Source organism: Bufo bufo (genome assembly GCF_905171765.1).
Source record: "Bufo bufo chromosome 8 unlocalized genomic scaffold, aBufBuf1.1 SUPER_8_unloc_1, whole genome shotgun sequence".
In the NCBI taxonomy this organism is placed as follows: domain Eukaryota; kingdom Metazoa; phylum Chordata; class Amphibia; order Anura; family Bufonidae; genus Bufo; species Bufo bufo.
Genome location: NW_024400009.1, coordinates 331,302 through 355,810, shown reverse-complemented (window position 1 = coordinate 355,810; position 24,509 = coordinate 331,302). Strand labels below are relative to the sequence as shown.

The 24,509-nt window shown below is 50.7% G+C and overlaps 1 protein-coding gene across 2 annotated transcripts in view; it reads right to left on the bottom strand.

Annotated features, from left to right (window-relative positions):
- Window positions 1–24,509, bottom strand: part of EXOC3L2 (exocyst complex component 3 like 2) — a 64,198-nt gene that overhangs the window by 8,204 nt on the left and 31,485 nt on the right. For both annotated transcript variants that reach the window (XR_005775041.1, XM_040413082.1), the window contains exons 4-6: window positions 6,605–6,759; window positions 6,262–6,487; window positions 4,776–4,876 (exon numbers count right to left, since the gene is read on the bottom strand). Coding sequence is in view for 1 of the 2 variants with exons in the window: in XM_040413082.1 (XP_040269016.1) it covers window positions 4,776–4,876; window positions 6,262–6,487; window positions 6,605–6,759 (482 nt within the window). In the remaining variant the exon portion in view is untranslated. The remainder of the gene's footprint in view (window positions 1–4,775; window positions 4,877–6,261; window positions 6,488–6,604; window positions 6,760–24,509) is intronic.

Sequence of the window (24,509 nt, the reverse complement as noted above, 5' to 3'; positions counted from 1 at the left end):
AAGAGCTGTGACCTGTGATCGTGGTCAGTGACTAAGAGCTGTGACCTGTGATCGTGGTCAGTGACTAAGAGCTGTGACCTGTGATCGTGGTCAGTGACTAAGAGCTGTGACCTGTGATCGTGGTCAGTGACTAAGAGCTGTGACCTGTGATCGTGGTCAGTGACTAAGAGCTGTGACCTGTGATCGTGGTCAGTGACTAAGAATTGTGACTTGTGATCGTGGTCAGTGACTAAGGCTAGGTCTACACGACGACATTTGTCGCACCAATGTCGCGCGACAATTTTTATAATGGCAGTCTATGGTGTCGCACTGCAACATGCAACATGCTGCGACTGCGACGCAACAGTCGCAGAAAATCCATCGAGATGGATTTTTCTGCGACTGTTGCGTCGCAGTCGCAGCATGTCGCATGTTGCAGTGCGACACTATAGACTGCCATTATAAAAATTGTTGCGCGACATTGGTGCAACAAAATGTTGCGCCCTATTTGTCGCGCGACAAATGTCGTCGTGTAGACCTAGCCTAAGAGCTGTGACCTGTGACCTGTGACTAAGAGCTGTGACCTTCAGAGGCAATTTTTTTTATGATTGCATTTTACTCATTTTGGGCAAAAATCTTTTTTTTTTCAGTTGGTCTTTATTAAAAATATTGGGCTGTTCTGTCTAAAAAGGTTACCTGTTTTTCTCGCTGTCTGACTGGTACTTTCACTTTCACTTTGTGCTGGTCATCTAATAACCCCTATCTCTAAGTAAGGCTACTTTCACACTAGCGGCAGGACGGATCCGACAGGCTGTTTACCCTGTCACATCCGTCCTGCCGCCGGACTGCCGCTCCGTCCCCATTGGCTATAATGGGGACGGGGGTGGAGCTCCAGCGCAGCACGGCAGTGCACAGTGAGAGGCCGCCGGACTAAAAAGTCGGACATGCAGTACTTTTAGTCCGGCGGCCGTCTCTCCGTGCACTGCCGTGAACAGGGTGAAGAGCCTGTCGGATCCGTCCTGCCGCTAGTGTGAAAGTAGCCTTACTAAGAGGTGATTGACTCTCAGTAAGATAAGAACTGAGCTATAATGAGTGTTTATCATGTCAGAGAGTAAAGATAAGGAGCCATCACCTGAGCTGGCTGACGGAAGAGAGAGAAAACGGAGATCCTGCTCAGGGGCGTACATAGAAGTCTAGGGCTGAAATGATTACTCAATTGAATCGAGTAATTCAATACAAAAAAATCATGGATGCAAAAAATTTTTTGCATCAAGGATTCATTTGTGTCATGTGACCACGGAGTGGGAGTGAACTGGATCCTGACACATCAAGCCAGGTCATAGTGCACTGTAAGAAGAGGAAGGAGCTGTGGAGGGGCGCCCCTACAGGAAAGGGTAAGTATTTTATTTCACTGGCGCTGGGGACATGGCCCTGATGGAGGGGCAGATGCAGATTGGAGTGGGGGACATGAAGGGGCTGATCTGATGGCACTGGGGGAGTGGGGGACATGGAGGGGCTGATCTGATGGTACGGGGGGAGTGGGGACATGGAGGGGCTGATCTGATGGTACGGGGGGAGTGGGGACATGGAGGGGCTGATCTGATGGCACTGGGGGAGTGGGGGACATGGAGGGGCTGATCTGATGGTACGGGGGGAGTGGGGACATGGAGGGGCTGATCTGATGGTACGGGGGGAGTGGGGACATGGAGGGGCTGATCTGATGGCACTGGGGGAGTGGGGACATGGAGGGGCTAATCTGATGGTACGGGGGGAGTGGGGACATGGAGGGGCTGATCTGATGGTACGGGGGGAGTGGGGACATGGAGGGGCTGATCTGATGGCACTGGGGGAGTGGGGACATGGAGGGGCTAATCTGATGGCACTGGGGGACATGGAGGGGCTGATCTGATGGCACTGGGAGAGTGGGGGACATGAAGGGGCTGATCTGATGGCACTGGGGGAGTGGGGGACATGGAGGGGCTGATCTGATGGCAGTGGGGGAGTGGGGGACATGGAGGGGCTGATCTGATGGCAGTGGGGGACATGGAGGGGCTGATCTGATGGCACTGGGGGAGTGGGGACATGGAGGGGCTAATCTGATGGCAGTGGGGGACATGGAGGGGCTGATCTGATGGCACTGGGGGAGTGGGGACATGGAGGGGCTGATCTGATGGCACTGGGGGAGTGGGGACATGGAGGGGCTAATCTGATGGCAGTGGGGGACATGGAGGGACTGATCTGATGGCACTGGGGGAGTGGGGACATGGAGGGACTGATCTGATGGCAGTGGGGGACATGGAGGGGCTGATCTGATGGCAGTGGGGGACATGGAGGGGCTGATCTGATGGCACTGGGGGACATGGAGGGGCTGATCTGATGGCACTGGGGGACATGGAGGGGCTGATCTGATGGCAGTGGGGGACATGGAGGGGCTGATCTGATGGCACTGGGGGACATGGAGGGGCTGATCTGATGGCAGTGGGGGACATGGAGGGGCTGATCTGATGGCAGTGGGGGACATGGAGGGGCTGATCTGATGGCACTGGGGGACATGGAGGGGCTGATCTGATGGCACTGGGGGAGTGGGGACATGGAGGGGCTAATCTGATGGCAGTGGGGGACATGGAGGGGCTGATCTGATGGCAACGGAGGACATGAAGGGGCTGATCTGATGGCACTGGGGGACATGGAGGGGCTGATCTGATGGCAGTGGGGGAGTGGGGACATGGAGGGGCTAATCTGATGGCAGTGGGGGACATGGAGGGGCTGATCTGATGGCAGTGGGGGACATGGAGGGGCTGATCTGATGGCACTAGGGGACATGGAGGGGCTGATCTGATGGCACTAGGGGACATGGAGGGGCTGATCTGATGGCACTAGGGGACATGGAGGGGCTGATCTGATGGCACTAGGGGACATGGAGGGGCTGATCTGATGGCAGTGGGGGACATGGAGGGGCTGATCTGATGGCAGTGGGGGACATGGAGGGGCTGATCTGATGGCACTGGGGGACATGGAGGGGCTGATCTGATGGCACTGGGGGAGTGGGGACATGGAGGGGCTAATCTGATGGCAGTGGGGGACATGGAGGGGCTGATCTAATTGCAACGGAGGACATGAAGGGGCTGATCTGATGGCAGTGGGGGACATGGAGGGGCTGATCTGATGGCAGTGGGGGAGTGGGGGACAGGGAGGGGCTGATCTGATGGCACTAAGGGAGTGGGGGACATGGAGGGGCTGATCTGATGGCACTGGGGGAGTGGGGGACATGGAGGGGCTGATCTGATGGCACTGGGGGAGTGTGGACATGGAGGGGCTGATCTGATGGCACTGGGGGAGTGGGGGACAGGGAGGGGCTGATCTGATGGCACTGGGGGAGTGGGGGACATGGAGGGGCTAATCTGATGGCACTGGGGGAGTGGGGGACATGGAGGGGCTAATCTGATGGCAGTGGGGGACATGGAGGGGATGATCTGATGGCAGTGGGGGACATGGAGGGGATGATCTGATGGCAGTGGGGGACATGGAGGGGATGATCTGATGGCAGTGGGGGACATGGAGGGGCTGATCTGATGGCAGTGGGGGACATGGAGGGGCTGATCTGATGGCACTGGGGGAGTGGGGACATGGAGGGGCTAATCTGATGGCAGTGGGGGACATGGAGGGGCTGATCTGATGGCAACGGAGGACATGAAGGGGCTGATCTAATGGCACTAGGGGAGTGGGAACATGGAGGGACTGATCTGTTGGCACTGGGGAAGTGGGGGACATGGAGGGACTGATCTAATGGCACTGGGGGAGTGGGGGACATGGAGGGGCTGATCTGATGGCACTGGGGGAGTGGGGGACATGGAGGGGCTGATCTGATGGCACTGGGGGAGTGGGGACATGGAGGGGCTGATCTGATGGCACTGGGGGAGTGGGGACATGGAGGGACTGATCTGTTGGCACTGGGGGAGTGGGGGACATGGAGGGGCTGATCTGATGGCACTGGGGGAGGGGGGACATGGAGGGGCTGATCTGATGGCACTGGGGGACATGGAGGGGCTGATCTGATGGCACCAGAGGACATGAAGGTGCTGATCTAATGCCACTGGGGGAGTGGGGACATGGAGGGGCTGATCTGATGGCACTGGGGGAGTGGGGACATGGAGGGGCTGATCTGATGGCACCGGGGGATTGAGGACATGGAGGGGCTGATCTGATGGCACTGGGGGAGTGGGGACATGGAGGGGCTGATCTGATGGCACTGGGAGATTGGGGACATGGAGGGGCTGATCTGATGGCACATGGGGAGTGGGGGACAGGTCATAGTGGGTGGGCCCCCTCAATTCTTGCCGATAACTAGTAGTAGCCTAGTAGCGATCAGACAACATAACTATAAACTGGAGACATAGGGGGCGGGGCCTTCCATGCGCTCCGGGCCTCCCTGTGCTACGGGCCCCATAGCAGCTGCGTGGTCTGCCTATATTGGCTGTACGCCCCTGATCCTGCTACTAGAGCATCTCAGCCCTGTGCAGGGAAAAGGGCTCCATATTTTTAACCAAGCTAGAAAAAATGATTTTTATCTCAAAATACAATGCAATAATAAAAATTTGCCCCCAAAGGTGTACATACCCTTTAATATGTGACCTTTGACATTGCAGGTAAATTGCTGATTACACAGATTTCACTCCTGTAAAAATCTAATTTGTCAGGTCAGTGTAAGGAATTCCTAGACTGCAGGGCACAGAGGTCATTGAGCATCCAGGCCTCACAATTACTGCCCAAGCATTAGTTTCTGTGAAGGCAAATACCTGCTCAGGAAATCCGAGAAGCAGCAAAGACAAGAGAGAGCCAAGATAACCCCAAAACCTTCACTGATCAGCGGCGCCCGGTCAATGTGTGGCTTCATTATCTAATGGAAAGAGGAACAGCAGTCAGAGAACTGAAAGTGGACAGCGGTCAGAGAACGGAAACTAGATAGCGGTCAGAGAACAGAAAGTAGACAGCGGTCAGAGAACAGAAAGGGGACAGCGATCAGAGAATGGACAGTGGACAGTAGTCAGAGTACAGATAATGAAGAGCGGTCAGAGAAAAAAGTGGACCGAGCTCAGAGAATGGACAGTGGACAGCAGTCAGAGTACAGATAATGAAGAGCGGTCAGAGAACAGAAAGTGGACAGGTGTCAGAGAATGGACAGTGGACAGCAGTCAGAGTACAGATAAGGAAGAGCTCTCAAGGAACAGAAATTGGGCAGTGGTCAGAAACAGGAAAATGGAAAGCAGTGAGAGAACAGTCAGTGGTCCGATTAAAGAAAGTGGACAGCGGTCCGATTAAAGAAAGTGGACAGCGGTCCGATTAAAGAAAGTGGACAGCGGTCCGAGAAGAGAAAGTGGACAGCGGTCCGAGAAGAGAAAGTGGACAGCGGTCCGAGAAGAGAAAGTGGACAGCGGTCAGAGAAGAGAAAGTGGACAGCGGTCCGAGAAGAGAAAGTGGACAGCGGTCAGAGAAGAGAAAGTGGACAGCAGTCAGAGAATGAAAAATAGACAGCGGTCAGAGAACAAAGTGGACAGCGTTCAGAAAATGGAAAGTGGACAGCGGTCAGAGAACAGAAAATAGACAGCGGTCAGAGAACAGAAAATAGACAGCGGTCAGAGAACGAATAATGAAGAGCAGTCAGAAAACAGAATTTGGACAGTGGTTGGAGAACAGAAAGTAGGTGCCATTTAGAGACCAGAAAATGGACAGCAGTCCGAGAACAGAAAAGGAACAGTGGTTAGAGAATGGGAAATGGACAGCGGTCAGAGAACGGAGAGCGTTCAGAACAGACAACGAAGAGTGGACAGAGAACAGATAATAAAGAGCAGTCAGAGAACAGAATATGGACAGTGGTCAGAGAACGAAAGTTGGACAGTGGTTAGAGAACGTAGAGAGGACAGTGGTCAGAGAACAGATAATGAAAAGCGTTCAGAGAACAGAAAGTAGACAGTGGTCAGGGAACGGAAAGTGGACAATAATCAGAGAAAGGACAGATGTCAGAGAATGGACAGTGCTCAGACAATGGGCAGAGGACAGCGGTCAGAAAACAGATAATTAAGAGCGGACAGGGAACAAAAAGTTGACAGCGGTCAGAGAACAGAAAATGGACCGCAATCAGAGTATGGACAGCGGTCAAAGAACGGAAAGTGTACAGTGCTCAGACAATGGTCAGAGAATGGACAACGGTTAGAGAATGGATAGAGGACAGCGGTCAGAGAATGGAGTGGTCAGAAAATAGAAAGGGGTCAGAAAAGGATTTACCTGAATAACCCTCCCATGGAATCCTGAGAGGAGGTTCTCACTTCTCATGGTCTGGATCCAGCGATCTTGTTCCATCTTTAGCTCTTCTTCCAGTCGGAGGGAAACACGTTGATGTGTGAGGTTGACGTACTGATGCTCCAGCATAGTGCGCGTGTCGCTGGTCAGCAGGGGGCCTAATTCATAAGGGTTGATAAGTGGGGAGATCTCTTGTCTGGAAAGGATATCCCTGTATAGAGATGCCACAATCACTGCTGGTACCATTAGGTCTGTCTCTTCCTCATATCTGGAATGTTAGCCCTAGCATCTCCTGCCCGCTCCCAGTATCACCTGTGCAGCACCTTACCTGCAGTACACATTGCTATTCCAATCTAGAATAAAGTAGATGTCATTGGTCTCCAGAGCACGTTGGGCCGCAGCGCTGAGCCAGTCAGCTACTCCTTGGTGGTAGGCCGAAAGGTAGATTCGAAAAACCTCAAAGTCCTTGGGATACGAACAAACCTGGGGAAAGAGAGGTACATTCATCCACCTGTAGAGGTACAATTATACACCTGGAGAGGTCAATTCATCCACCTGGAGAGGTCAATTCATCCACCTGGAGAGGTCAATTCATCCACCTGGAGAGGTCCATTCATCCACCTGGAGAGGTCCATTCATCCACCTGGAGAGGTCCATTCATCCACCTGGAGAGGTCCATTCATCCACCTGGAGAGGTCCATTCATCCACCTGGAGAGGTCCACTCATCCACCTGGAGAGGTCCACTCATCCACCTGGAGAGGTCCACTCATCCACCTGGAGAGGTCCACTCATCCACCTGGAGAGGTCCACTCATCCACCTGGAGAGGTCCACTCATCCACCTGGAGAGGTCCACTCATCCACCTGGAGAGGTCCATTCATCCACCTGGAGAGGGACATTCATCCACCTTTTTTCCGCATACACTTCCATATCCTCAGCTACTGTACGTGTGACAGACTTTCAAGCATATATTGTTCTGTCCCCACATGAAGGCGATTGAAGGTGTAACTGATAATGACTTTGTGACTGTCCTACCTTCGTATCCAAGCAGTGGAGCAGACCGGACCGGCAGATGCTCAGGTTAGATGGATCCAGATGTAGACATGAGGATGCAATCAAACGTGGGTTTATTTGATCCAGACATACAGTGATGTAATACAGGAATACAGTAGATGCTGTGGTGTGGATGTCTTTTCTGAGGCTAACTGCTGAGGCAACTGCTGGTCAAAAACTGATGCCTTCACAAGCCGAGGTGTGTGTCTCCAGTCACAAAGGAATGCAGCACTGAAAAAGGCTACAGGAAGTGACCAGGCCCAAGGCTGCTAAAACCACGCCCAGACGTAAAACTTTATAGACAACGAACGAAGCGTGCAGCATACAAATTCCGGCCAGCAGATGGCAGCAGAGAACAATAGATTTAAACAACATAGGTAAAACAAGAAATAATACAGTGCAGAAATTCAATATGAAAGGAACAGCACACTCCCCGTCTGAAATTCACTTTGGGGATTTCACTATGACGAATGTCCATAAAATATAAACAACCTGTAAAAGAAAACATGTTAGAATGCAAACATAGATTAGTCCTGTTTTCCAACTTGGAATGGAGAAGATCTGCGAAGCTTGATACAGTCCTGTTCACCCATCAGGGACGTTCTCGATGGGTCTCATCCAACTGGAGAAACGTTCAAAGCGCTGACAACTGAAGCTGGCGGTTTGCTTTGTTCCAGTGACTAATGCACTAACTTCAGCGCGGATTTCTGGATCATTATCCGGATCCTGGATGCTGAAAACTTCCTGTACACATTCGTCCGCCTCTCCAAGCAGAAACTCTGGACGAAAGACGAATCCAACGTGATTTTGGTTGTTGGGTTCTGTGACTTTCAGATAGGCAACCGCTGCGATGGCCTCAGTGGAGGCATCCGAGAACACGTGGAGTTCTTTCTTTATGCTAGAGGAAAGTGAGGTTTTAATATAGCATCTCGGGATGTGGATCTCATCCAAGGCACACAAAGATCGCTTCCAGGCTTCCCATTTTTGCTCTTTCTCGGAGGGAAGTGGGGTATCCCAATCCTTGACTGTTTCAGAAAACTGTCTCAGTAGAGATTTACCTTGTATGGTGATGGGCGCTACAAATCCCAGCGGATCAAATAGGCTGTTTACCACTGATAGGACGCCTCGTTTTGTGAATGGCTTGTCTGCACAACTTATCTGAAAACCGAAGGAGTCAGCCGAGAGATCCCATCTGAGGCCCAAGCTCCTCTGCACAGGTGGACTGTCCAGTCCCAAGTTAATGTCCTTGAATCCTGGTGCATGATCGCCTGATTCGAAGGCCCTCATAACGGCCAGGCTGTTTGAAGCAATTTTGTGTAGTCTAAGTTTAGCTTGGTACAACATACTTTGAGTCCTTTTGAGCAGATCGATAGCCGCTTCTTCAGTGGGTAGTGATTTGAGTCCATCGTCTACGTAGAAGTCCTTTTCTACAAAGTCTCTGGCGTCTTTACCGTACTCGGATTCTCCCTCTAATGCAGTGCGCCGAAGGCCGTAAGTTGCCACGGCAGGTGAAGGGCTGTTTCCAAATACGTGTACCCTCATACGATATTCTGCCATCTCTGCGTTGGTGTCGTTATTCTTGTACCACAGAAACCTGAGGAAATTCCGGTGGTCCTCTCTGACTACGAAACAGTGGAACATCTGTTCAATGTCGGCGGTGATGGCAACGAGCTCTTTTCTGAACCTCATCAGCACTCCAACTAGGTTATTCGTCAGATTAGGACCTGTGAGAAGGACATCATTAAGAGATACACCTTGATGTTTGGCACTTGAGTCGAAAACAACCCTAATTTGATTAGGTTTCCGTGGGTGATACACTCCAAATGAAGGCAAGTACCAGCACTCGTCATTCTTCCCTAAGGATGGAGCTGGTTCTGCATGGTTGTTGCGGAATATTTTGTCGATAAAGGCAACGATGTGTTCTCTCATCTCAGGCTTACTGTTCATGGTACGCTGAAGAGAGTTAAATCTAGACAGAGCTTGTTCCCTATTGTTCGGGAGTCTCACCCTGGTAGCTCGGAAGGGTAATGGAGAAACCCAGTGATTGGTTTCGTCTTTAAGGAACTCATTGTCCATTATCTTGATAAATTCTCTGTCCTCTACTGACAAAGCTACTTTATCATCGTCCTTGCTTGTGTGAAAGACTAATCTTCCCAAGTTGTCAGCAAAGGGAGGAATGTCGTCAGGTGGTTGTATGAGGTCTGGAGGCTTCTCTTTCACCTCATAGTGATGAGGGCAAGGCTTAATGCAAGTCGTGCGTCCATCTCCACGCACATACGTTTTGAATGAGCGGATTTTTGGTTGATCCAAGCATACATTTCCTATGACTACCCATCCCAAGTCCAGTCTCTGGGCATATGGTGCATAGTCGGGACCATTACACTGTTGACGCACCTTGTGTACCCTTAGATTGTCTCTGCCAAGCAGGAGTAGAATCTCGGCGTTGTTGTCCATAGGTGGGATAACGTTGGCTAGGTGCCTTAGGTGTGGATGGTGAAATGCAGCTTCCGGGGTAGGAATTTCATCCCTATGGTTGGGTATTTGATCGCATTCGATCAGCGTCGGTAGAGGTATTTCTGTATTTCCACTGACGGAACAAGCGATGAATCCTTGTGCCCTCCTGCCGCTAGTCTCTATGCGACCCGAGCAGGTGTTTAAGATGTAGGGTTCTGACGGTCCCTTTATTCCAAAGGCTTCAAAGAATTTAGGTCCTGCTAGGGAGCGGTTGCTTTGGTCGTCAATGATGGCATACATTTTTACTGCCTTTTCTGGTAGCCCCTCCGGGTAGACCTTGATTAGGCATATGCGGGCACAACATTTCTCACTCTGGCCCTCCCCACATACGTCCAAGCATGAGCAGGAAACAGCAGTGGCTGTGTTAGCGTGGTTCTGGGGCTCCCCGCCATGACTTGGAGCAGGACTGGTGGTGACGGCAGCAGGTGAATCCCTTGTGAGTGGAGTTGGGTGCATAGCTGAGGCATGTCTATCACTATGACACTCCTCACACTTGATAATGGATTTGCAGTCCTTAGCCATGTGCTCCAATGAAGCGCAGCACTTGAAACATACCCCAAGCTCGGTCAGGACTTTCCTGCGCTCCTGTATTGTTTTGGATCTAAATCCTCTGCATTTGTTCAGTGAGTGTGGTTTTTTATGAATGGGACATTCACGATTGAAGGCCTTGTCTCCTGATGAGGTAGTGTACTGTCTACCAGTGGGTACTGCAGATGATGGTAGGTTAGTCTTTCTAACATTCACGCTGCTCTTAAAGTCTCTGTGTTTATGTACAATACTTTCATACCTTGATGATGGTGTCACTGAGGCTGTAGTATTGAACTCCAGGAAGTCGAGGCTGGGGTCATTCCTCATCTGGGACTGTTCATCGATGAATCTGCAGAAATGAATAAATGGGGGAAAAGTGACGTCATGCACTCTTTTGTACCTTGAGACTGATGCCGCCCACTTCTCTTGCAGGCTGTATGGTAACTTCACGACAATTGGGTTCACCCCATGGGCTGTATCCAGGTAGCACAGCCCGGACAGACGAGGGTCTCTTTTGGCAAGCTCCAGTTCCATGAGCAAATCACTTAAATCCTGAAGCTTATGGACATCCTTGAGACTGATCTTGGGGACGTTCTGCAGTCTCCTGAATAGTGCCTTCTCTATTGCTTCTGCGCTGCCAAAGGTGCGTTCGAGTCTCTGCCAGGCTGCAGCGAGACCTGCTTCTGCTTGTCCCACATAGACAGTTCTAAGGCTCTTGATGCGATTTGTGGAGCCTGGGCCCAGCCAGTTGATCAAGAGGTCGAGCTCCTGCTCTGCAGTTAGGTTGAGGTTGGCGATGGCAGCTTTGAAGGTTGCCTTCCAGGCTCTGTAGCTCTCCGCACGGTCATCAAATTTTGAGAGACTGGTGTTAATTAGCTCTCTGCTCACCATAAACCTGGCAAACTCAGACATATCTGATTTCTCACTGCTTGTTGCCATGACAACTTGTGATGCCCCTGGGGCGTATAGGCTGCGTGGCGTGAAAGGGTGAGATGCTTCCGGGTAGAATGATGTTGCTGCAGGGTTGAGCTGTGGTCTAGCCTCTGTAGATTCTGATGACTGCTGCTTGAGCTGTGGAGGTAGGCCAGGAAACACCTGGTAGCCATCTTGCTGTAATAACTGTCCTTGAGAGGGTGCGTCTGGGCGACTGTTATTGGATTGCTCAGGTGCTGTGGGTGTCACTGGCACTGCAGGTAGAGCTGACTTGGAGGTTTCAGTGTTGTTGGCTTGGACAGTACTGCACACTGGGGGTGGTGCAGGTAACTGTTTCAGTACGTAGTCGCTGGTGCGATCAGCTGGATCGTCTATCTCCTCTGGTGGTAAGCAGACTGAATCAGAGCCTTGGCTCAATGCTTGCTCAAGTAGTCTTACTCTTGCTAATGCGATTTCCTCTTCCCTCTCTGATTCAAGGATCTTTATTCGAGCCTCTGCTTCTGCTTCTGCCCTCTTGGCTTTTGCCTCCGCTTCTGCCCTCTTGGCTTCTGCCCTCTTGGCTTCTGCCTCCGCTTCTGCCCTCTTGGCTTCTGCCTCCGCTTCTGCCCTCTTGGCTTCTGCCTCCGCTTCTGCCCTCTTGGCTTCTGCTTCAGCCCTCGCAAGGACTTCTTTTTCGGTGAAGGAACGCCTCACTTTGGATTGCTCTGCATTTATGCGGGCCTCTAGTAATCTGTCGCTCAGGGTGGAGCTTCTAGAGCATGATGATCTGTAGGACCGCGAGGAATGTTTGGATGAATGCGATCTGTGTGATCTAGTTTCTTGCAAATGAGAGATACGGAGTTCCACTTTATCTTTAGCATCCAGCACCATGGCGTCTCTTTGTCTGTCTATTGATTCTGCCTTGCACAATTCTGACGGGGCTTCTTCAATATTAGAGTCTTTTAGAAAGGTTATATACCTTGTGGACAGTCTCTTGTATCTTTCATGGGCTGCGTTCAGCCGCCCAACGGCAACTTGTAAACTGGTGGCATCGCCTGAGGAGGACTTAAGTCCTGATATGAGGGAGGAAACTCGCTCCCATAGATCTTCCAGGTCGTCCCATAGCTCATCTTTCCTGGTGTGATAATTTTCTGTGATCTTTATTGTTGGTTTGAGAGAGCGCCTTGGTCGCGTGACTTGGTCTGCTGGAAGTGTGGGTTCTACCTCCAGCTCTTCATAATGATCAGTATCAGGTAGCATTTGCTTTGTTTCATCACTGGGGAACTGTACGAGGTCCTTTTCGGCCATTTTTATTTAAGGTGCGCTGTCTCTTTAAGAAAATGAACTTTTGAATTGGGGGCTGAAAATTGCAGTGCGGCTCAGATGAGGCACCCCGATGAGTTTCCCAAGGTGTCTTGAGTGAATTGCGGGGTTTTGGTTTAAGGGAGGCTCCACGTGTGTGAACAGTCCTTATATCGTGCGAGCAAGGGTTAACATAGGATGTAGAAAGTGGCTTGGCGAGTAGTGGAGGACTTCCAGGCGAGAGTATATCTACTGCGGACACGCCGTGCTTCCCCTTGGGCTTATGGGACGTGCACTGTTGCTGGGCAGATTTGCTGGGAGTGGGCCTGTTGCAGGGGAGGTTCCTGAGTGTGGCGCTGGGCTCTGAGGGAACCTGTAGCTGGGCATTGGACATTCAGACGGGTATTGACTGGGGTATAAGGCTTTAAGGCAGTTTTTGACTGTTCTGTCCCCACATGAAGGCGATTGAAGGTGTAACTGATAATGACTTTGTGACTGTCCTACCTTCGTATCCAAGCAGTGGAGCAGACCGGACCGGCAGATGCTCAGGTTAGATGGATCCAGATGTAGACATGAGGATGCAATCAAACGTGGGTTTATTTGATCCAGACATACAGTGATGTAATACAGGAATACAGTAGATGCTGTGGTGTGGATGTCTTTTCTGAGGCTAACTGCTGAGGCAACTGCTGGTCAAAAACTGATGCCTTCACAAGCCGAGGTGTGTGTCTCCAGTCACAAAGGAATGCAGCACTGAAAAAGGCTACAGGAAGTGACCAGGCCCAAGGCTGCTAAAACCACGCCCAGACGTAAAACTTTATAGACAACGAACGAAGCGTGCAGCATACAAATTCCGGCCAGCAGATGGCAGCAGAGAACAATAGATTTAAACAACATAGGTAAAACAAGAAATAATACAGTGCAGAAATTCAATATGAAAGGAACAGCACATATATAACATTTAATGTGAAGAAGGCGAGCAGTAAGGGAAGTGGCCGTGCTACTGATGGTGCACGCAGAGGCCGTGGCCCTGGCCGCGAAGAAACTGCCTGCTGCCAGAGCACAAGAAAAACAATCATCCACGATACCTAGCTTCATGTCCCATATTGCAGGGCGGCGCAGGACAACGTTTGCGAAGTCAGACCAGTGCGACCAGGTGGTCGGTTGGATTGCAGCAGATAATGCTTCCAGTCGGTTAAGCACCACCCTGTCTTCCACCAAGTCCAGTCTCAGTAGCCAGGAGTCTGGTCAGCAGAATCCTCACCCTGATCCTCCTTCCTTTCACCATGTACAGTCTGGCCAAACAAGTGATCCCACACTCGGATATTCCGAGGACCTCTTTTGATCGCCATTACTTGATTTGGCTCTTTCGGCAAGCACGCTTGAAGAGGGACATGAGATCTTGTGCCCTGATTCCCAACCTCTTCAGCATCCACAGTCACAAGAAGATGGCGGTGGGGAACGGCAATTAGTGTTTAATGAGGTGGATGATGATGATGAGACACAGTTGCCAATGAGTCAACCGCAATTACTGTCTCAAGAGGTTGATGAAGAGGATGAGACACAGTTGTCAATCACTGAGGTTGTGGTTAGGTCAACAATTCAGGAGGATGATCAGGGTGAGGAAGTGGAAGTTGTGGACGATGAAGTCACTGACCCAACGTGGAAAGGTGGAAAGCCGAGCGAGGACAGCAGTACAGAGGGGGAAGGATCCGCAGCACCGCAACAGGCTGGAAGAGGCAGTGGAGTGGCAAAAGGGAGAAGGTGGGCCACACCAAACAGGCCCGCAACTGTTCCACGGAGCACCTCCTTGCGGAAATCTCCCTTGCCAAGGGGTAGATGTTCTGCAGTCTGGTGCTTTTTTGAGGAAAGTGCAGACGACAAAAGAATAGTAGTTTGCAACCTGTGCCATACAAAAATGAGCCGGGGCGTGAACGCTAGCAACCTCACCACCACCAGCATGATCCGCCACATGGCATCCAAGCACCATAAAAAGTGGGACGAATGCCTGGGTCCACAATCTGGGTCTGCGGGTCACACCACTGCCTCCTCTTCCCTTGTGTTACGTGCTGGCCAATCCCCTGTCCAAGACGCAGGCCCGGATGCCTCCCGCCATGCACCTGGATCTTCACAAGCACCATCAGCGACCACATCCACTGCCGTGGTAAGGACCCCAGTCATTTGAATGCAAGTGCAAAGAACCAACCAACCACCCACAGGCCATAGCACTAAATGCGCAGCTTTCCAAATTACTGGCCCTGGAAATGTTGCCATTTAGGCTTGTGGACACTGAGGCCTTCTGCAGCCTGTTGGCGGTGGCCTTCCCTCGGTATGCAGTCCCCAGCCGCCACTATTTTTCAAGGTGTGCCGTGCCCGCCTTACACCAACATATGTCCCGTAACATCACACGTGCCCTGACCAACACAGTTACTGGGAAGGTCCACTTAACCACGGACACATGGACAAGTGCATTCCGCCAGGGACGCTACATTTCCCTGATGGCACACTGGGTAAATGTTGTGGAGGCCGGGAGCGAGTTGTACCCTGGGATGGCACTGGTGCTACCGACACCAAAGATTGCGGGCCCTACTTCGATCAGGGTATCCGCCACCACCCCACTTCTCCTCCTCCTCCGATTTATCCGCGTGCAGCATCAGTCAGTCATCAGCCGGTAGCTGGAAGCAGTGTAGCACTGCAGTGGGGTAGTGGCAACAGGCCGCGCTGAAGCTGATATGCTTAGGTGACAAACAGAACACCGCCGCAGAGCTGTGGCAGAGGATAAGGGACCAGACTGAGCTGTGGCTCTCGCCACTTAACCTGCAACCAGACATGGTTGTGTCTGATAATAGCCGTAACTTGTTGGCGGCTTTGGAGCTCGGCAAGCTCACACACATCCCATGCCTAGCCCACGTCTTAAACTTAGTGGTTCAGCGGTTTCTCAAAACATACCCCAATTTGCATGAGCTACTGGTAAAGGCGCGCCATGTGTGTGCCCATTTCTGCAAGTCATCCACAGCTTCAGCCGGTCTGTCAACGCTGCAGCAGAGCTTGAAATTGCCAGCTCACCGGCTGTTGTGCGACGTGAGCACGCGCTTGAACTCCACGTTCCACATGTTGGCCAGGCTTTGTGAGCAGCAGAGGGCAGTAGTGGAATACCAGCTGCAACATGGTTGTCGCCTTTCCAGTCAGCTTCCGCTCTTCACAAGCGAGGAGTGGGCATGGATGTCTGACCTCTGTGAGGTTTTACACAACTTTGAGGAATCAACATAAATGGTGATTGGCGATAACGCTATTATCAGCGTCACCATCCCACTTCTGTGTCTACTCAAACGCTCACTGCTCACAATTAAAGCTCACGCTTTGCATGTGGAAGAGGTGGAAATGGGGGAAGACAATACACAGAGTGATAGCCTGACCACCCTCCATTCGTCTTCTCAGAGCGAATTGAACGATGAAGAGGAGGAGCAGGAGACGGTTGCCTCCGCTACAGAGGGTAGTACACATGGAAGTTTAAATCCATCTGTTCAGCGTAGGTGGGCAGAAGAAGAGGATGAGGAGATTGGGAGTGATCCTCTCGATGACAACAGCGAAGTCTAGCCTGTTTGTACTCTGGCACACATGGCTGACTTCATGTTAGGCTGCTTTTCCCGCGACCCGCGCGTTATACGCATTTTAGACAACAGGGATTACTGGTTGTTCACCCTTATCGACCCTCGCTACAAAGAGAACTTCTCATCTCTTATTCCTCTGGTGGAGAGAATGAGCAAAAGGGTGCAATACCAGAAGGTCCTTGTCGAAAAAATGCTCCAAAATTTTCCATCTGACAACGCTGGCGGCAGAGTCCTTACTTCCTTGGCCAACCGAGGAGGAGAGGCGAGGGGAACACACAGCACTCTCCAAGGCCTGGGACAGTTTCATGACACCCCGCCAGCACCCTCACCCTGATGTGCGGCCTACTGTCACAAGGAGGGAAAAATTTTGGAAGATGGTGAAGGAGTACGTAGCAGACCGTGTCAGCGTTCTTAGTGATCCCTCAGTGCCTTATAACTACTGGGTGTCCAAGCTGGACACGTGGCACGAACGTGTCTTGGAGGTTCCTGCCCTGCCGCCAGCGTTTTGTCTGAGCGGGTATTTAGTGCTGCTGGTGGCATTATAACAGATAAGCGTATCCGCCTGTCCACTGAAAATGCTGACAGGTTGACTCTTATAAAAATGAACAAGGACTGGATTGCCCCTGACTTCTCGACTCCACCAGAGGAAAGTGGCTGAACATGAAGGCACTTTACATGTGTTGTTTATAATGTACTGAATACACGGTATTCCCTGCACCCCTTCCACCACAAACAAGGTATATGGTCCAATCTTCCTTTTCTCATCCTCCTTCTCATCTTCCATCATATTAACATGCTTATTCGTGGCATAAAATGCCCTCGCATATATGGCCTTCGCATATAATGTTTTACAGGGTCAGCTCACCTGCAGGCCCTCGCATATAATGTTTTAGAGGGTCAGCTCACCTGCAGGCCCTCACCTACAACCTTTTAGAGGGTCAGCTCACCAGCAGGCCTGCACCTCAAATCTTTTACTGTGTCAGCTCACCAGCAGGCCCGCACCTCAAATCTTTTACAGGGTCAGCTCACCTGCAGGCCCGCACCTCAAATCTTTTACAGGGTCAGCTCACCAGCAGGCCCGCACCTCAAATCTTTTACAGGGTCAGCTCACCTGCAGGCCCGCACCTCAAATCTTTTACAGGGTCAGCTCACCTGCAGGCCCGCACCTCAAATCTTTTACAGGGTCAGCTCACCTGCAGGCCCGCACCTCAAATCTTTTACAGGGTCAGCTAACCTGCAGGCCCGCACCTCAAATCTTTTACTGTGTCAGCTCACCAGCAGGCCCGCACCTCAAATCTTTTACTGTGTCAGCTCACCAGCAGGCCCGCACCTCAAATCTTTTAGAGGGTCAGCTCACCTGCAGGCCCGCACCTCAAATCTTTTACAGGGTCAGCTCACCTGCAGGCCCGCACCTCAAATATTTTACAGGGTCAGCTCACCAGCAGGCCCGCACCTCAAATCTTTTACAGGGTCAGCTCACCTGCAGGCCCGCACCTCAAATCTATTACAGGGTCAGCTCACCTGCAGGCCCGAACCTCAAATCTTTTACAGGGTCAGCTCACCTGCAGGCCCGCACCTCAAATCTTTTACAGGGTCAGCTCACCTGCAGGCCCGCACCTCAAATCTTTTACAGGGTCAGCTAACCTGCAGGCCCTCACCTAATTATACCTAATAGGTAATTTGCGTGCATGCTGCCTTGCTTGGATGTGGTAGCCGTAGCTGTTTCTCAGGCTCCCTCTCCAGAATCGAACCATGATTCCCCCGTTACCCATGGTCTACATGGTTTGGGCTGAAAATAACATCGAAAGTTGATAGGGCAGATATCCGAATGTATTGTCGTCGTCACGGGGACGTGCGATCGGCCCCAGGTTATCTACAGTCACCAAAGAGGCAGCAGGCCCTCGTTTTAGATGGTCAGATCAGCAGACCCTTGCCCCTAATGTTTTTGAGGGTCACCAGCAGGCCATCAATCATCATTTTTCAAGGGTGTGTATAATGCCCACCATTATGTGTAATAAAGGGTGTATTGGAGCGCCGGTTCCTTGTAATTTTTGGCAGCCCTTTCACTAAGTGCATAGGCTTTATGAGTGTAGGAGTCCCACTACCTGAACTATTGTACCACAATGTGAATGGGGCCCTCCTTTATGTGATATACAGGTTGTATCGGAGTGCCTCTTCCTTGTAATGTTTGGCAGCACTTGCACTTTATATACAAGTAAATATACAGGAAGGAACGTTTCCTAACAATTTTTACTCTAAAATCAATTTTATCTTTGGTTTGGTGCCTATTATTGTCAGTCTGTAAAAGTGGCGTACTACTCGGACAACATGGTTCCCAGCAGCGACCTGGGAGTCCAAGATGCATCCAGACGTCCTCCCCATGCTGTTCCTGAACCATTTCAGTGGTGTTTATATCAATTTCTGACCTTTTCCTATGAACCAGGCACGCTCCCCTCTTCAGAGCAGGGGGGGGGGGGGCTGGTTTATTGGTTCTCCCATCGACTTCCATTATACTCGGGTTGCTTGGTAGGGCACCTGAGCATCCTGATGTGTTCGGCCAGTTTTCGAGTTTGGTGCTCAATCAACACTACTAGAGAGGTTCATTTATCCATTTAGAGAGGTAAATTCATCCACCTGGAGAGGGACATTCACCCATCTGGAGAGGATCAATCAATCACATGGGCAACTACATTCATTCACCTGGAGAGGTACATTTATTTACCTGGGCAACTACATTCACCAATGTGGAGAGGTCCATTCATCTACTTGGAGAGGTACATTCGTCCACCTGTTGATGCACATTCATCCATCTAGAGAGGCTTATTCATCTACGTTGAGAGGTATATTTATCGACCTGCAGAGGCACATTCATCCACCTTGTTGGGGATCTGTTCTAGTGGTAGCTGTGATGGTGGGATATGGCGTGTTGGGTATCATATTTGTCAATATTCATATTGACATAGTGTTGTCTTGTTGCTCTTGTTCCCCGTCTTGTCCAGTCTAAATTACATTACAGGAAGGTCTGATAATTGAATCAGCTCAGTGACCATCGGCAGCCTGGTTGTCCCCATGCCTCTTGATGTACCCCATTCATGACCTCTGCTTTCCAAATGCTGGCAATAACCCCTTGTAATGCCTTGATCCCCAAGGCACCGTTTCCAGGTCTGGGGGGCCTAAAAAGCATCCACCCTGTCTGCCTACCCCAGGAATATAAGGACAGCACCTGAGGAGGACAAGAGGCCAGCAAGATAGATCCTTTGTGGGACGCTGATGCAAGGGCCAGCACCCCAAAGAGACTTGGAGGAACCTTGATTACCCTGGAATATACTGCTGGAGGAGCCCTCTACGGAGAAGAAGCATCTGGAGCCGTACTGCCATATCAATTTCTAAGCTGGAGGGGTGTGACCTTCATATCCTGTTACTGGACCGTAGCGCTATGTTCCTGGAATATTTTATGCTTTGTGTGGTGGAGTGTTTTATGAACCTTTCGGTTTGCATATAATAAAGGTCCTTGGGCTGTTCACTCATTCCTCGCTCTGTTGATTGTGTAATACCAGAGTAGGACCCCGTGACAACTGGTGGGAAACAGTGGGATAAACAGAGCGCAGCCCAATGGAGAACCACCCACTGAGTGAATAAAGAAACTGGACCATACCCGGTCTACAGGAGATAGCCAGAGATCTGGGCCTGAACTACCAGGGACTGACTAAAGAGGCCTTAATTGATCTACTGGTGGGTGGTAGCTAGACCATCTCCTTTCAGAGGTCTAACGGACAAGCGTTGGAGATGGGGACCCCCACCCCTAAAAGCCAGTGGTGTGGTAAGAAGGTGAGATGGTGGCTCTGGGCCCAGGCATATCTCAGGAGTATAAGGAGGAGGCTGCTTGCGGAGCCCAGTGGAGAAAAGAAGCAATGGCACCCAAAAGAGGGAGTAATGTGACTTGGAGTGTAAACCCAATGATCTAGGAACCTGTACGGATCACCTGGACGGACTTGAAGCCATTTGATGAGTCTTCCAGAGATATGGAAGGGTTCTTCAAGGACTTTGAGCAGCAGTGTGCCATGATGGAGGTGCCCCACTCTGTCTGGATGCGTTTGTTAGCAGGACTCCTGACCGGAAGCGTGGCGGAGGTTTACCGAACCCTGGATTCACTGTGGAACTGGGATTATAACATTGTAAAACAGACTATCCTGGATTACCATGCTACCACCCCAGACTGATATCGGGCCCAGTTCCAAGACCTCCCATGCACCACAGGGGGATGGTTTAGGATGTATGCCCATAAGATATCCCAGGCATGTCGGAGATGGCTGGAAGCGGAGGAAGCCTTCACTGTGGAAGATAATGTATAGGCCTTCCTTAACGAGCAGTTTCTTGCCAAGTGTCCGGGAGCGCATGCTGCGTACCTTGGATAGAGCTGCAGCCCTGGCCAATGAGGCTCTTACTATCCGACCGCAATGGAAGAGGCTTCTTGACCATAAAGCACAGCCTTTCCCCGCACCTCGGCCCCCTCCGGTTATATCTGCCCCTCCACCCAGCTGCAGGATGATGACAACCCCACCTCACAATCACGGGCCCCAACAGTTCTGACCACGACCTGGGAGAATCACAGAGAGATGTTAAGGGTGTGGGCAACCTGGGCGCCTTTAATCTGGTTGTCCCTCAAGGACTTGGGTGGAGCCCCATGCACCTCCACCTCATCTGGTGCATCTTGTGCACTCCATCTCTCCTAAGGAAGAGTTATTACCACCCTTACCAGAGTGGACTGAAAAACCCTGCACCATAGATACCCCTTCTGGAGTGTACAGCCTCCAGCCTTTGTCCCCATGCTACCCAGAGCAACGGCAACGCTACCTGAAAGATGTCTTAATTGATGGATACAAAGTGTCGGGATTCCGAGACACGGCATTGCTGAACCCCCGTGTTGTTCGACCCAAAGCCATTCACCAGGGCCCGGGAATCCCCATTGTCCTGGCAGGGGTACTCGCAAATATATACAGCGAGCTTCTGTGTGGTTGGATTATGGGGAAGAACTGTGCTGGATTGGAGTTATGGGAGGACTTCCCGCAGATATCCTCCTGGGAAACAACATTGGGGAGTTACAGTGCCATTTTGTGGGAGCCATCACCTGACTACAGACCATTCGAGCACCACAACATCAGGACTGCACCGGGGAACAACCACCACGAACCCCATCAGAGTCGGTAAACAATCCATCCCCTGCTCCTACCTTGGGAGGGTCTTGGGACAGAGAGGAGTTTAAAATAGAAACATAGGGTGACCCTACCTTGGCAGCCCTTAGGCAAAGGGCAGAAACTGGGCATGTTGGAGACAATGGAGATACTCTAGCTTCACCCGGGAAAAGGGATTGCATTACCGTGTAACAAAGGTCAGTGACAAGGGCATCCCTGAAGTGGCTCATTGTTCCACAGAAGTACAAGGCACAGCTACTCCAACTGGCCCATGACATCACCTTGGCTGGGCATCAAGGGAGGAAAAGGACTAAAAATAGACTCACCCAAAGGTTTTACTGGCCTGGCATCTCTGTCAGTAGCCCATTATTGCTGCACCTGTGATGTGTGCCAGCGAATGCAGCATCCAGGAGCTCAACATAAGGTACCCCTGCAACTACTGCCCATAATTGAAGAACCATTTCAACGTGTAGCTGTGGACATCATCGGACCTCTGGCCCACCCCAGCAGGTCGGAGAAAAAATACATCCTGAGAGTGGTGGACTATGCCGCTCGGTATCCTGAACCAGTGGCCCTGTCCAGTATCACAGCAGTAAAGGTAGCCAAGGCTCTGGTTTACCGCCTTTACCCAGGTAGGGTTTCCCAGTGAAATATTATCGGATCAAGGGACTCAGTTCATGTACTGGGAAAAATGGGAAAAGTACTGGGAAAAATGCCTGCCACATCTGCTCTTCGCCTATCGTGAAGTTCTCCAAGAGTCCACAGGGTTCTTTCCTTTTAAAATACTGTTGGGCTGGAAGGTCTGTGGGCCTCTCTCACTTCTGAAGGAACATTGGGAGGGAGATATCTGAGACACCAGAGTGTCTGTTACTCCCGATATTCTAGAGTTCTGAGACTGTCTTGCTCAGCTTAGCTACCTTGGCTAAAGAACACCAGCGAATGGCCCAGTCCCGACAAAAGACCTGGTATGACAGTATCACTCTGTTGATTGTGAGATACCGGAGTAGGACCCCATGACAGTAGCCTTCAGGTAAGAACACAGCAGCCGCCCTTTAGTGGTAATAGAAAGTGAATGGTTGTCTTTATTCTTGACACAAAAACAAGGCAGTAAACGGCAGCGACCAGCTTACTCCAGCTGGACTAAGGAAACAACAAGGTCCAGTATCTATAGCACAACACAGATATGGTATTGCACAGTACTGTAATCCCCCACAGGGTGTTGGTGGACCTTGCTTTGTCCTCAGTCTTTCAGGTACTGCAACTTCAGACTCTGATCCCAGACAGCTCTTCACAGAGCTCCACTGTCAGAGAGAGGGAACCACACCTCACCTGACACTACTGGCTAGGCTTTTATAGGCCAGTCAAAAACTGACCTGGAACATGAGGCGTTGTCACCCACTCAACACTATAACTACTCCCAGTAAGAGCTGTCCCGGATCAACTATTCACAGCTTTACTAAATTAAAAATAATGTCAACCACCTACTGTCGCTGACACACCTGAAATACTGGCTCCTGCTTCACCAAGGCCAGGTATCTCGGTGACATGTATTTACCATCAATTAGGGTCTCTTGTGCCTTCCTACAACCTGGAGAGGTCCATTCATCCACTTGAAGAATTTCATTCAGCTACATGGAGAGGTCAATTCATCCACCTGGAGAGGTACATTGATTCACCTTCACAACTATATTAATCCACCTGGAGAGGTACATTCATCCAGCTGGAGCGGTACATTCATACACCTGGAGCGGTACATTCATCCAGTTGGAGAGGTCCATTCATCTGCCCGAGAGGTCCATTCTTCCACCTTTGCAACTATATTCATCCACCTGAAGAGGTACATTCATCCACCTGGAGAGGTACATTCATCCACCTGGAGAGGTACATTCATCCAGCTGGAGCGGTACATTCATACACCTGGAGTGGTACATTCATCCAGTTGGAGAGGTCCATTCATCTGCCCGAGAGGTCCATTCTTCCACCTTTGCAACTATATTCATCCACCTGAAGAGGTACATTCATCCACCTGGAGAGGTACATTTATCCATCTGAGAGGTACATTCATTCATCTGAGAGGTACATTTATCCATCTGAGAGGTACATTCATCTACCTGTAGAGGTACATTCATCCATCTGGGAGGTACATTCATCCATCTGAGAGGTACATTCATCTACCTGTAGAGGTACCTTAATCCATCTGAAGAGGTACATTCATCGACCTGGAGAGCTACATTTGTCTACATGAAGAGATACATTCATTAAACTGAGAGGTATATTCATCCAGAGGCAGAGTGAGGGGGGGGGGGGGAAGCCTGGGTACATCCACCTGGAGAGGTACATTCATACATCTTGGCAGCTACAATCATCCACCCAGATATGTAGTTTCACCTGGGCAATTACAATAATCCACCTGGAGAATTACTTTTAACCACCTTGGCAACTACATTCATTCACCTGGAGAGGTTTGTTCATCCACCTGGAGAAGTACATTCATCCACTTGGGCTACTACATTCGTCCACCTGGAGAGGTACATTAATCCACCTGGAGAGGTACATCCACCTGGGCAACTACATTTATCCACAAGGACAGTTACATTCATCCACGTGGGCAACTACATTTATCCACTTGGAGAGGTCCATTCATTCAGTGGAGAAGTACATTCATTTACCTAGAGAGGTCCATTCATCCACCTGGAAAGGTACATTCATCCACCTTGGTAACTACATTCATCCACCTGGAGAGGTATATTCATTCATCTTGATAACTACATTCATCCACCTGAATAGGTACACTCATCCACCTGAATAGGTACACTCATCCACCTGAAGAGGTACACTCAGCCACCTGAAGAGGTACACTCATCCACCTGAAGAGGTACACTCATCCACCTGAAGAGGTACACTCATCCACCTGAATAGGTACACTCATCCACCTGAAGAGGTACACTCATCCACCTGAATAGGTACACTCATCCACCTGAAGAGGTACACTCATCCACCTGAAGAGGTACACTCATCCACCTGAAGAGGTACACTCATACACCTGAAGAGGTACACTCAGCCACCTGAAGAGGTACACTCATCCAACTGAAGAGGTACACTCAGCCACCTGAAGAGGTAC